General features: G+C 42.1%; 1 protein-coding gene across 6 annotated transcripts in view; it reads right to left on the reverse strand.

The window, feature by feature from the left end:
* kif20b (kinesin family member 20B) overlaps positions 1–13,944 on the reverse strand; it is a 91,305-nt gene that overhangs the window by 76,865 nt on the left and 496 nt on the right. For 3 of the 6 annotated variants that reach the window (XM_033033562.1, XM_033033561.1, XM_033033560.1), the window contains exons 1-7: positions 10,608–10,816; positions 9,653–9,809; positions 8,970–9,068; positions 8,755–8,874; positions 4,137–4,272; positions 3,859–4,043; positions 922–973 (exon numbers count right to left, since the gene is read on the reverse strand). In XM_033033562.1, the coding sequence (XP_032889453.1) occupies positions 922–973; positions 3,859–4,043; positions 4,137–4,272; positions 8,755–8,874; positions 8,970–9,068; positions 9,653–9,808 (748 nt within the window). In that variant the 5' untranslated portion in view covers position 9,809; positions 10,608–10,816. Of the gene's footprint in view, positions 1–921; positions 974–3,858; positions 4,044–4,136; positions 4,273–8,754; positions 8,875–8,969; positions 9,069–9,652; positions 9,815–10,607; positions 10,817–13,944 lie in introns of those variants that run through there. The other 3 variants (XM_033033558.1, XM_033033557.1, XM_033033559.1) reach the window with 3 other exon arrangements.

Here is a 13,944-nt window from a genome sequence, read left to right on the forward strand (position 1 = left end):
ATGGTTGAAAACGTCAAATTTCTAGGAGTCAATATCAACAACAACTTCTCCTGGACCACCCATATTGAAGCAATGACCAAGAAAGCACACCAACGCCTCTACTTCCTTAGAAGGCTTAGGAAGTTTGGCATGCCCCCAACAACTCTCACCAACCTCCACAGATGCACCATAGAAAGCATTTTATCGGGATGCATCACAGCTTAGCTTGGGAGCAGCTGCATCCAAGATCGCAAAAAAACTGCAGTGAATTGTGGTCATAGCTCAGTCCATCACACAAACCAACCCTCCCTTCCATTGACTCCTTTTATACCTCAGGCTGCCTCAGGAAGGTCAGCAGCATAATCAAGGATGAGTTGCACCCTGGCCACTCCCTCTTCTCCCCACTCCCATCGAGTAAAGGTATAGAAGTGTGAAAACGCACACCTCCAGATTCAGGTACAGTTTCTTCCCAGCTATTATCAGGCAACTGAATCATCCTACCACAACTAGAGAGCAGTCCTGAACTACTATCTACCTCATTAGTGACCTTTGATCGGCCTTTACTGGCTTTACCTTGGACTAAACGTTATTCCCTTATTGTATATCTATACAATGTAAATGACTCAATGTAATCATGTATTGTCTTTCCGCTGACTGGTTAGCACACAAAAACGTTTCACTGTACCTCGGTTCACGTGACAATAAACTAAATTGAAACTGGAAATATTATTCTCAGCAGTTTCTGGAGACACCTTAGCTAAACAATCTGTTAAAATATTGCTAACAATATATTTTAATGAGCCTCCCATCTATTAACCAACAACAAGCTGGTATTCAGTATTCAGGGAAACGCCTTTAATTTAAACTGCGACTGATGTTTGCACAATAGAATCATGAATCCATGCATTATACATTTGGTGTTGGTATGCTTGTGCAACTTACCTTCTGTAGTATTGATTGAACTTTGATGACTGCTCTGATTATACTGCTCATTCTATTAAAAATAAAATTGAAATAATTTTGAAAGCATAGTAATGTCAAGAAGAGTTCTTGTCATCGTGTGATGCAAGAGGCTATAATACAAAGGGTTAGTAACATAGAAAATAGGTGCAGGAGGGGGCCATTCGGCCCTTCTAGCCAGCACCGCCATTCATTGTGATCATGGCTGATCGGCCCCAATCAATAACCCGTGCCTGCCTTCTCCCCATATCCCTTGATTCCACTAGGCCCTAGAGCTCAATCTAACTCTCTCTTAAATCCATCCAGTGATTTGGCCTCCACTACCCTCTGTGGCAGGAAATTCCACAAATTCACAACTCTCTGGGTGAATGTTCTTTTTCTCACCTCAGTCTTAAATGACCTCCCCTTTATTCTAAGACTGTGGCCCCTGATTCTGGACTCGCCCAACATTGGGAACATTTTTCCTGCATCTAGCATGTCCAGTCCTTTTATAATTTTATATGTTTCTATAAGATCCCCCTCATCCTTCTAAACTCCAGTGAATACAAGCCTAGTCTTTTCAATCTTTCCTCATATGACAGTCCCGCCATCCGAGGGAGCAATCTCGTGAACCTATGCTGCACTGCCTCAATCACAAGGATGTCCTTCCTCAAATTAGGAGACCAAAACTGTTCACAATACTCCAGATGTGGTCTTACCAGAGCCCTATAGAACTGCAGAAGAACCTCTTTACTCCTATACTGAAATCCTCTTGTTATGAAGGCCAACATTCCATTAGCTTTCTTCACTGCCTGCTGTACCTGCATGCCAACTTTCAGTGACCGGTGTACAAGGACACCCATGTCTCACTGCGCCTCCCCCTTACCTAACCTAACCCCATTGAGATAATAATCTGCCCCCTTGTTTTGCCGTCAAAGTGGATAACCTCACATTTATCTATATTATACTGCATCTGCCCACTCACTCAACCTGTCCAGGTCACCCTGCAACCTCCTAACATCCTATTCAAAGTTCACACTGCCACCCAGCAGTGTCATCCACAAACTTGCTAGTGTTGCTCCTAATTCCCTATTCCAAATCATTAGTATATATATGGTAAACAGTTGCAGCCCCAACACTGAGCCTTGCGGCACTCCACTCGCCACTGCCTGCCATTCTGAAAAGGACCCGTTCACTCCTACTCTTTGCTTCCTGTCTGCCAACCAATTTTCTATCCATGTCAACACCCTACCCCCAATACAATGTGCTCTAATTTTAGTCACCAGTCTCCCATGCGGGACCTTATCAAAGGCTTTCTGAAAGTCTAGGTACATTACATCCCCTGCTCCCCTTCATCCATTTTACTTGTCACATCCTCAAAAAAATTCCAGAAGATTAGTCAAGCAGGATTTTCCTTTCATAAATCCATATTGACTTGGACTAATCCTTTTACTGCTATCCAAATGCCCCATTATTACCTCTTTAATAATTGACTCCAGCATCTTTCCCACCACTGAAGTCAGGCTAACTGGTCTGTAATTCCCCGTTTTCTCTCTCGCTCCTTTCTTGAAAAGTGGGATAACATTAGCTATCCTCCAATCCACAGGAACTGATCCTGAATCTATTGAGCATTGGAAAATAATCACCAATACGTCCACTATTTCTAGAGCCACCTCCCTGAGGACCCTGGGATGCAGACCATCCGGCCCAGGGGATTTATCATCCTTCAGTCCCATTAGCCTACCCAATATTATTTCTCGCCTAATGAAAATTTATTTCAGTTCCTCTACCCCCTTAGATCCTCTGTCCTCCAGTACTTCTAGGAGATTGTTTGTGTCTTCCTTAGTGAAGACAGATCTGAAGTACCTGTTCAACTCTTCTTCCATTTCCTTGTTACCCATAATAATTTCACCCGTGTCTGCCTTCAAGGGACCCACATTTGACTTTGCTACTCTTTTTCCCTTAACATATCTAAATAAACTTTTACTGTCCTTCTTTATATTCCTGGCCAGCTTCCCGTTGTACTTCATCTTTTCAGCCTGTATTGCCTGTTTTGTTTCCTTCTGTTGTCCTACGAAAGTTTCCCAATCCTCTGGCTTCCAGCTACTCTTTGCTGTGTTATACATCTTTTCTTTTAGTTTTATTCTGAACTAAAATGATCTAAACTGCCTATTTTAGGTTATTAGGACAAGACTCATTTCTCAACATTTGTGCCCCCTCCAATGCCTCCCATCTTTCCTGTAATGGGGGGGGGGGGGGGGGGGGGGGGGGGGCACCGGAACTGCCCACAATACTCCAAACAAGGCCTTATCAAAGTCCTATAAAGCTGCAACATGACTTCCTGCTTCTTTTACTCCATGCCCTGACCAATGAAGGCAACCTTCTTTACCACTATCTTTGGTGTTGCCATTCTCATGGTGCTATGGACTTTGACTGTATGATCCCATTGTATGTCAATACAGTTAAAGGTCTTGCCATTAACTGTATAGTTTTCCTTTGCATTCAACCTCCCAAATTGCAACACCTCACACTTGCTCAGATTAAACTCCATCTGCCATTTCTCCGTCCAGGTTTGCAGCTGAATTATATCCGGCTGTACACTTTTGACAGCCCTCCCCACTGTCCGCAACTCCACCAATTTTTCCGTTGCCTCCCATCTTACTACCCAATCCAACTACATTTACGCCCAAGCTTTGTGTAAATGTATAAATCACACACACACACACCCGTGGACTTCCTATATATATCCAAGTTGCATACATGCATGTACTAATTTTAAAATGAACTCTTCCACTAAAGGCAGAGTTTTTTTGTTAACATTCTGCATTTGATTTAATATCTAAATAATATACTATAACATATGCCATCAAAGTTAAATTCAGGAAATAGCTAATGCTTTACATGATATTAACAAAAACACTGGTGGATTTAGTGATTTACCTCATTAAATCCTCGAAGCAGTGAGTTCTTTAAGGCTTCCTCTTCCTTCACTTGCATTTCTGTTAATTTACTGAAGTCTCTACTTCTCTGAGGTTTAATATTCATATTTTGATAAATGTTTCCTTCTATACTCCTAAATAGAACACTCATCGCCCTTGGTAAGATACCCACATCATGGGCTGGTCCTAGAATGTAGCAGAATAAAAGCAATTATACTACAAGCAATAATTAAGAAAAGAAGCTAATTATTAGTCATAACGTTGCTTAAAGACTCAAACCTTGAAATGTGTAGGTTTTTCCTGAATTGGTAACACCGTAGGTAAAAACCAAACAGTTCTGTCCATTCAGAACTTCCTCAATGAAGGGTTTTATTACTCCAAATATTTCTGTTTGCTTGGTTTCTGGTCCATAAACCTAGATGTGGAAATATATATTTTTTTATTTAAACTATTTAACACATAATATTACTATGCATGACAGAAAATATTGTTCTAAAGCGAGGAACAGCTAACATAATTAAAAGCTGCCATTGATTAGTGAAGCAATATACTGCTATTGTCCTAATGGAACAGTATGTTACAAATAATATAAAACTCAAGTCAAACATATATTCTAACTTACTTTTGTAAAGCACGCATGCACATTTGATACTATATACTAAGGGAAGAAAATAGATTATGGATTAATAGTTATTCTCATGGTCAATCAGATGCTCAGATTGAGAACAATTTTGTTGAGTTACTGATGTGAGAAACAAAGACATTTTCATGCACATTCTGCCAAGAGGGCCATGTACATGAGCCTACAATTGACAGGCTTAACAGCAGCTGATGCACTGCACGAGATATCCAGGGGAAAGGTAATGCTGGATTTGGTATTGTGTAACGAACCAGATTTGATTAAGGAGCTTTAGATAAATGAATCCCGAGGAGGTAAAGATCATGCTAAAATTCAACCTGCAGTATAAGAGGGAGAAAATTAAATCAGATGTGTCGGTATTACTGTTGAGGGAGGACCCGGGATGTAAAAACAGGGATGTAATGCTGAGGCTTTATAGGATTCAACTTTAATTCAGATTCAGATTCAACTTTAATTGTCATTGTCAGTGTACAGTACAGAGACAACGAAATGCAGTTAGCATCTCCCTGGAAGAGCGACATAGAATATGATTTCAATAAATAAATCTATTTACATGCATACAGTCATAGTGTTATTCCTGTGGGAGGAGTGTCCGGGGGGGGGTGATTGGCAGTCACCGAGGTACATTATTGAGTAGTGTGACAGCCGCAGGGAAGAAGCTGTTCCTGGACCTGCTGGTCCGGCAACGGAGAGACCTGTAGCGCCTCCCGGATGGTAGGAGGGTAAACAGTCCATGGTTGGGGTGAGAGCAGTCCTTGGCGATGCTGAGCGCCCTTCGCAGACAACGCTTGCTTTGGACAGACTCAATGGAGGGGAGCGAGGAACCGGTGATGCGTTGGGCAATTTTTACCACCCTCTGCAGTGCTTTCCGGTCGGAGACAGAGCAGTTGCCATACCATACTGTGATACAGTTGGTAAGGATTCTCTCGATGGTGCAGCGGTAGAAGTTCACCAGAATCTGACGAGATAGATGGACCTTCTTTAGTCTCCTCAGAAAGAAGAGACGCTGGTGAGCCTTCTTGACCAGAGTTGAGGTTTTGTGGGTCCAAGAGAGGTCATCGGAGATGTTGACCCCCAGGAACCTGAACACGTTCCACCTCCGTCCCGTTAATGTGGATGGGGGTGTGCGTGCCGCCCCTAGACTTCCTGAAGTCTACAATGAGCTCCTTGGTCTTTTTGGAGTTAAGGGCCAGGTTGTTGTCAGCGCACCATGCTGCTAGGAGCTGGACCTCCTCCCTATAGGCCGACTCATCGTTGTTGCTGATAAGGCACTGGTCCGAGTGTATTTGGAGTATTGTGAGCAGTTTTGGGGCCCATATCAGAGGGGTTGAGATTAGAGTAGTAAGGGGAGTGGAAAAGTTGAGACGATTGATGTCACGCCAGCAGTTCGAAAAAAAGAGGTCCAAAGAGGGAAGAAGGTCGTCCGGGGGAGTCCAAAAGGTGGGAAATTGGTAAAGGGGTCACCCATCACTGAGTGGTGAGGACTCCTTCCCATAGAAAAGGGCATGGAGGTATGAAGACTTCCAAATGATGATGCATTCTCTAAATCTTCCCACATCACCAACCCCAATGTTTAACCCAATTTAATCTTTATGATAAACAAAGGCCGCGACAGCATCAGATGCCACAAAGCAAATAGATCACACAATACCCAAGCTGTCATGCTGAAGGTATGCACCAGACCAGCCATCGCAGTTCTTGTGCATATCTAATAAGGTGAAATTGCCCAAGTACTTTGCATCCATTAAAAAGACCAGGACAAATCCCTCCCACAAATTAACAATGAAATTCATCCATTGGATGTTGGCACTGTTAAAAAAAAAAAACAGCAACAATTTTCTACAAGGTTGTTGTGAGGATGAGAACAGCAATATCACAGCTTGAGTAGGAGATTATTTCTCCCGCCTCACGCCCCTCCCACCAAAACAATGCTAACTCGGGTTCTAATAATTCAGAAAAGTTAAGTGAAAATTTGATTTTTGACATATAACAGTGATAAATCGTAACCCTTCATGATGAAGAAAACATTTACTGTTGGGTGGAGGGATGGAATTATCTTTAAATACAGAATTGTTCTGCCCCACAGCTCAAGACATGTTTCGGCAGCAAAGCAATAATCCAACAAAATTCTCTAGATCATCCAAATATACATCTTTACAATTTCCTTTGAAGTTTATGCATTTTACTTCTTTCTTAAACTAAATTTAATACACGTAGTTCTGCTATAATGCATTTCCACAATGCAAATTAGATACAACTGGATATCCAATAATTGGATATATCAATCAATTAGGAAATATTATTCGTATTACTGGGGCCTAATCAGCTTTAAATCAATTTCATCTGGGAACTGGAGATACTCAAAAGCAAAAGCTATCTTGCAAAAAATGTTTTCATATAAACTCGCACAGTAATCAGACAGCATCCTCTCTGAAGTACACAGCTGCTAGTTCGACTGTGGAGGCCATTGAAATTGACACGCGATTGCTTCTACTGACAGTTGTACAATATTACTCCATTTAAAAATGTTTATTACCACCTTTAGTATTTCTAGCATGTGGTAACAAAAATAAACTTAGTAGAAACTTTGTTTTGAAAATCCTGTGCGGACCAATAACTTTGTAAGAACGTTTAAAAATCTAGCTCTTAATCTCCTTTTTCATTGATACAACTGGCATTATAAAGTGAGTTACAACAGTATAAGAGTCCTTAGGAATGCAACCATCCCGTTGTAGCAGAACTACCTATATGATATTTGACCCTAATCAATTTATTTGATGGTATTCAAGGAGAATTCTTTGTAAAAATTATAACATATTTTATTACGCACAAATGAGTGAGGATTCCAAATTATGTTTAGCCCAAAGCAACTTTAATTTTGTTAGATTTAAAATTCAGTTCAAAACTTGGCATATGTACATGTAAATTATTAAATAGCAACCTCTTGGAATGCATTTAGATGAATAAATGCCATACAGCATGGAAACAGGCCCTTCAGCCCAACTCATTCATGCCGACCAAGATGCCCCATCTAAGGTAGTTCCATTAGCCCAGATTTGGTCCATATCCCTCAAAACCTTTCCTTTTCATGACCCTGTCTAAATGTATTTTACATGTTGTTCGTTGTATCTGCCCCAACCACCATCTCTGGCATTCCATTCCATATATGCACCACCCTCTGAATGGATAAATGTGCTCATCAGGTTCCTCTTAAAACTTTCCCCTCTCATCTTAAATCCATCCCGTCTGGTTTTTGATTTGCCTACCCTGGGTAAAAGACTATGCATTCACCCTATCTATTCCCCTCATGGTTTTATTCACCTCCATGAGTCTCATGCCCTCCAAGGAATGTGTCCTAGCCTGCTCAACCTCTCTATATAACTCAGCCCATCAGGTCCTTTTAACATCCTCTTAAATCTTCTCTGCACTCTTCCAAACTTAATGACATCCTTCCTATAGCATGGTGACCAAAACTGAACACAGTACTCCAAGGGTAGTTCACCAAAGTCTTGTACAATGATGAAATAACACCCCAATTTCCATATTCACTATCTTGACTGATTAAAGCCAATGTCCCAGATGCCTTCTTGACCACCCTATCTACCTGTGATGGCATTTTCAGGGGACTATATACCTGTACTCCTGGATACAATATCACCCACTTTAGCATTGTCTGCAAACATACTAGTCATGTCTTGTACATTCTCATCCAAATTAATGATATAAACCACAAACAGCAATGGGTCCAGTACCAATCGGTGAGGCATACCATGTCAGTCTTCCAGTCTGTAAAAAACTCTACTCCCACCACTCTCTGCTTCCTTCCATGAAGCCAATTCCCAATACATTTTGCTAAATCTCCTTGGATTCCATGTGATCCAACCTAGCATGCGGAACTGAAAGTTCCTTGCCGAGTTCAATGTGGACAAAGTCTACAGCCTTGCCCCCATCAACCTTTTTGGTTACTTCTCCATAAAAACTCAAGATTCTTGAGAGGCAACCTCCCATGTAAACAAACACGCTGACTATCCCTAATCACCCCGTCAATCCAAATGCATATATATCTTATTTCTCACAATCCTCTCCATTAACTTACCGATCACAGATGCTAGGCTAACTGGTTTATAGTTCCCAGCATGTTCAGAAGGATTTTAACAAATCTGCAAATTTCACTTAAAACTCCCAATAAATGGACTAATGATCCCGTTCAATATTTCTGATACATCTTACCATAACATACATAACTATCTTTCTTACATGAGAAAATGTAAAGTGTTGGGCCATCTGGCCAAATCCTCGATCACTGCATCGGGAACTCAAGGAATATTGTGGTGCTTTGAAAATCACACTGGTCGGGTTTTCTATTAATACACAGTCCTGGGAAGAGCATGGAAACAATAGATCAGAGGACATCCGCATTTATAAAGAAAGCATTCTTCATTCAATGCTCAGGTAGTAATTTAGCTACTGACCTGAGATTCATTTTGTGCAATTTCAGATTCCGTGAAAGGTCGAATACGAAGATAAACACACATATGGTCCTTTGCAGCTGCAGAATTTTGATCAGGAACCTATTTAAATATTTAAAAAATATATATATATCCAAGTTAAATATAATTTACATGTACGCAGATTTCAGTGAACAAATGGTTGCAGTACCAGCAATTATGTTCCACCCCCAATTACCCTTGGAGCATGGGTTTTCTTGAACATGGGGTAAAATATTATCTAAACTACAATGCTGTTAGTTCCAAGACTCTGGCCCAATAAAGATGAAAAACTTCCAATGCAAACTGAAATGACTTTACAAAATACAAGTAATTCCTTTGCGATAAGGTACTGCTAGTAAGACCAACATTTATTAAACATCCCCAATTGCCTTTGAGCGCGGTTATGAGCCACCAGTCCTTCTAATGATGGTTTGTGAATGTAACAGGATTCTCACGAGATTCTGGTTAATGAGGATTTATGTATGCAGAAACCAGAATGACAAGGCATTTTTAAATCAAAATTTTTGAAATGCAACTCAAAGGTAATGAAAATACATAAATTTGATTTTTTGTTGAGGATAGATCAGCAGTTTGAAATATGCTTGGAAAAACTCAGTTCCATTTTGACTTGCGCAATCACAGATTTGTGGTCATTTTGTATTTACCACATGCGAGGCATTTGAAGATCGTTCCCTGGACAGTTCATCTATCAAATCCTTCCTAATGTCATCAAAATTCACTGATGTAGGAATCTCTTGTTCATCATTCACAATTCCATGAGAATCCATGAACGTGTACTTGGAGTCGAGTATTGGCTCCATTCTGTAAAGGAAAAAACTAGTCAGTATATTTCTAGCACGTAAACTTGTGGTTACAATCCTAATACATCCATTCCACGATTTAAAAAAAGATGCATTCTTGGAAAATATGCTGTAGAGCAAAATTTCACAAATACTGATCACAATACATAGAGCATCTTGGTACATGTATGCTTATGTGCAGAGTGACATGCTGATCATAATAATCTTCTTCCTGCATATGGCATGCACAGCCTAAAGCTGTAGGTCAACTTATTCTACTTGATCTATTGGTCCACCCTGTTTCGACTAATGCAATCAACCCGACGTGCACAAACGAATAGATCGTAAAAATGATAAATCGTCACAAAGAATAAAGTGAATTGGTGAATACTATGAATGCCAGATGCAACTACCTGAGAGGCGCCATTGTCCAAGAATGTAAATGTCAAGAAGAGGCATCAAAATTCAAGATTTCTTTCAATTTATATATCTCATCTGTGATAAGTCATGTCATTAAATTAAAAATTACCATTAACATGCAATTGTCAGTTTACATATTAATTAGTCTTTTTTTAATTTTTTCTCTATCATGCAAAATGATATCAAGTACTTCCACAATTACTTTTTAATCAAACAAATAGTTCTTCTCTCCAGGCATGTAGGAATACCAAAATGCTAATAGTGAATTTCACTAACTCTGTTGCTAGTCCCCAGGAGGGATCTGTATTCAATGCAGCCGCCAGGGTGCACCTTGAATCCCACACCTCACCTCCGAAAATAAGGCCTCAAAGGTAGCCATTCTACACTAAGCACACGAAACCGCAACAGAGCTGCCGACTAAGGGAATTCACAATCGCAGGGTAATCCCTGACCTGGCGGAAGATCGCAGGAACTGCGAGTACAGTACGTGGAAACACCTGGGTGGCCTCCAATGTGTCCAGTAACGTGGCCGACGGGCAGGATTACGTCAGACTGAAGCGCAGGGGACTACGACCCCCTCTCCCTCCCTTCCTAGCAGCCAATGTTCAATCGCTGGAAAATAAAGTGGAGGACAATGCTGCTTTACCAAAGGGAGATGAAGGAATGCTGTGCGTTGTTTCAGAGACATGGCTCGCCCCCAGTCTTACTGCAAATATATGGAATCTGCAGTATTGTTTATAGTTTTGATGTACTTATCTCAGATAGTGCAACAATTCACTGGATTGTTCCATAGTTTAGATTAGATTAGATTTGTTTATTGTCATTCAGATCTTTCGGTCTGAACGAAATTTTGTTTCCCTGCAGTCATACATATAATTTAAAAAATGACAAAAACACACAATCAACACAAATTTAACATCCACCAGTGAGTTCACCAAACACCTCCTCACTGTGGTGGAAGGCAAAATCTTAAAGTCTCTGTCTCTTCCCTCTTTGTTCTCCCTCTGCGCCGAGGCGACGGTTCAAACGCCGCGGGTGGTCGCTGCCTCCGCCACAGCTCCGAGGCCGAGTCGGGTCTCCGCTGCCGCTGCCTCCGCCACAGCTTCGGGGCCGAGTCAGGTCTCCGCCGCCTCCGCCACAGCTTCGGGGCCGAGTCGGGTCTCCGCTACCGCTGCTGCTGCTGCTGCCGCCGCCGCCACAGCTCCAGGACCGAGTCGGGTCTCCGCTGCTGCTGCCGCCGCTACAGCTTCGGGGCCGAGTCGGGTCTCCGTTGCCGCTGCTGCTGCCACCACCGCCACAGCTTCGGGGCCGAGTCGGGTCTCCGCTGCCGCTGCTGCTGCCGCCGCAGCTTCGATGCCGAGTCGGGTCTCCGCCGCTGCTGCCGCTGCTACAGCTCCGATGCCGCCAGCTCCGCCATTAGGCCTCGGCGCAGACGGAGAATACGACCGAAGAAAAAATCGCATCCCCCGAAGGAAGAGACCAAAGCATGTTTCTCCCACCCCACCCACACACAACTTAATAAAACAAAATTAACTAAAACATGACAAGGAACAAAACGAAAGAAAAAAAACAGACGGACTGCAGGTGGGCCGCAGCTGTTGCCAGCGCCGCCATCTGGTGCTTTCCTCACACATGAGCAGACAGACATCATGTAGACAAGGACAGTATTCTCTAAATTTAATAGAATTAGAAGATTCCATTTCAGCTTCCAAAACTCATACAGGGTTTAGGCCAAGAGGCATGTTCTCAGGTTAATTGGCCAATATAAAGCAACCCATTGTAGGAAGGAACTGCAAGTGCTGGTTTACACCGAAGATAGACACAAAATGCTGGCGTAACTGGCAGCACCTCTGAAGAGAAGTGTCTCGACCCGAAACGTCAACCATTCCTTCTCCCCAGAGATGTGGCCTGTCCCACTGAGTTACTCCAGCATTTTGTGTCTAAGGTGTTGGAGTAACTCATCAGTCGGAACCATCTCTGGATGACATGGAGAGGTGATATTTTGGTTCAGGACCCTTCTTCAGATGTATTATACAGATCAGTGGCAAAGTTGGTGGGAACACGGAGAAAATAAAGCAGGATTTATGTAGGAAAATGTTCTCATCTCAAAGGCATTGTTATTTCTATAACCGCTGTTGAAATTACTGATATATTGACAGTCAATATGTCCAGATGCAATCAACAAGGCAGATTTTTTTGGCAATTTTAATTTATTTTCAATTAGTCAGTATAGGGAGGTTTCACGGCAGTCGGGTCACTGTTGCTACGCTACGCCAAGTGGAGTACACGCGATGAACTGCAGGTAAGCACTGACCATTGTTTCCAGCGTAGCGGGCCCGTTAAAACCTGCCGAAATTGTCCATTTTTGCGCTGTAAATAATTATGGAAATCGGGATAAGCGTGAGAGACATTTTGCCTACTTCAGAATTCCAAAAGTGAGGAGAAATTATGGTAGATAGAAGCGAGAGCTGAAGAGACAACAACAGCCAGAGTGCTTGGCAAACATTGGCCGTTTGCTCACTGCATTTCATCAACTAAGGCATTATTTGTGTTTTTTCTTGATTCCTTTGGCATCTAAAAAGTTTCAGAAGTGATAAATCTGTCTGTAACATTTTAAAATCGCCCATGGTTCTCAAGTGAGATTTTACATACAAAAAGAAAACGCCTCTGAAGCAAAATTTACAGCCAGATTTATCACTTCTGAGACTTTTTGGATACCAAAGGAATCAAGAAAACCCACAAATTATGCCTTACTGCTGATGAAATGCAGTGAGCAAACATGGTAATTCCCAATATTTTCAATTCCGATGTCTGCACGGCCAATGTTTGCCAAGCACTTTAGCTGCTGTTGTCCCTTCAGCTCTCGCTTCTCTTTACCTTCATTTCGCTTCACTTTTGGAATTCTGAAGTTGGGTACATGTCTCTCACGCTTACCCCGACTTCCACAATTTTTTACAGCGCAAAAATTCAACTTTTTGGCGGTTTTTAACAGGTAGGAAAGTACGCGTTTCTTGCATTAATAACATATACCGGAAGTTACGGATGTCCTCCAGATAGATTGAGCAGCTCCGTGCGTCAAGTCCTATGACCCAGTGACCTACAGGTTGCTACTGCAGTGGTGCCATGTCGCTCTAGAGGTGACGTAAGGAAACAGTGGACACAAAATGCTGGAGTAACTTTTCAGTTCGAGATCTTTCTTCAGACTGAGTCAGGGGCAAGAGGAACTAGAGATATGGAAGGGTAAGGTGTGAAAACGACAGATCAAAGCAGACGTTTATCAAGAAAATGTGGATTGGTTCACTGTTAGCCGAGGGCATGGTGTCAACGAGGCAAACAACCATAATATTAATTGGTGAAACAAGTCGGAGAACTAGGGTGGGATATAAAGGTTGAACAGGAACTATGAAACCTCCGTTCAAGAGGAAAATTGAGTAATCTGTGCAAGTATGAAAACAGCGAGTTGCACTTGTGGACCTCACCTGGGTGACAATGTCCGGGGAAGTGGCCACTAATGTGTAATACAGGAGTCCTACACTGCAAGGGCCAGGAAGCGAGCGGGCAAGATCATCTCTGACCCCTCTCACCCTGGCCACAAACTCTTTGAATCACTTCCCTCTGGAAGGCGACTCCGGATTGTCAAAGCTGCCACAGCCAGACATAAAAAGTTTTTATCCACGAGTAATTGCTCTACTCAACAGCCAAAAATCTGTAGCCTCCCTTTGATCTGGTATTTTGTT

This window comes from Amblyraja radiata, chromosome 15 (assembly GCF_010909765.2).
Source record: "Amblyraja radiata isolate CabotCenter1 chromosome 15, sAmbRad1.1.pri, whole genome shotgun sequence".
Lineage (NCBI taxonomy): Eukaryota > Metazoa > Chordata > Chondrichthyes > Rajiformes > Rajidae > Amblyraja > Amblyraja radiata.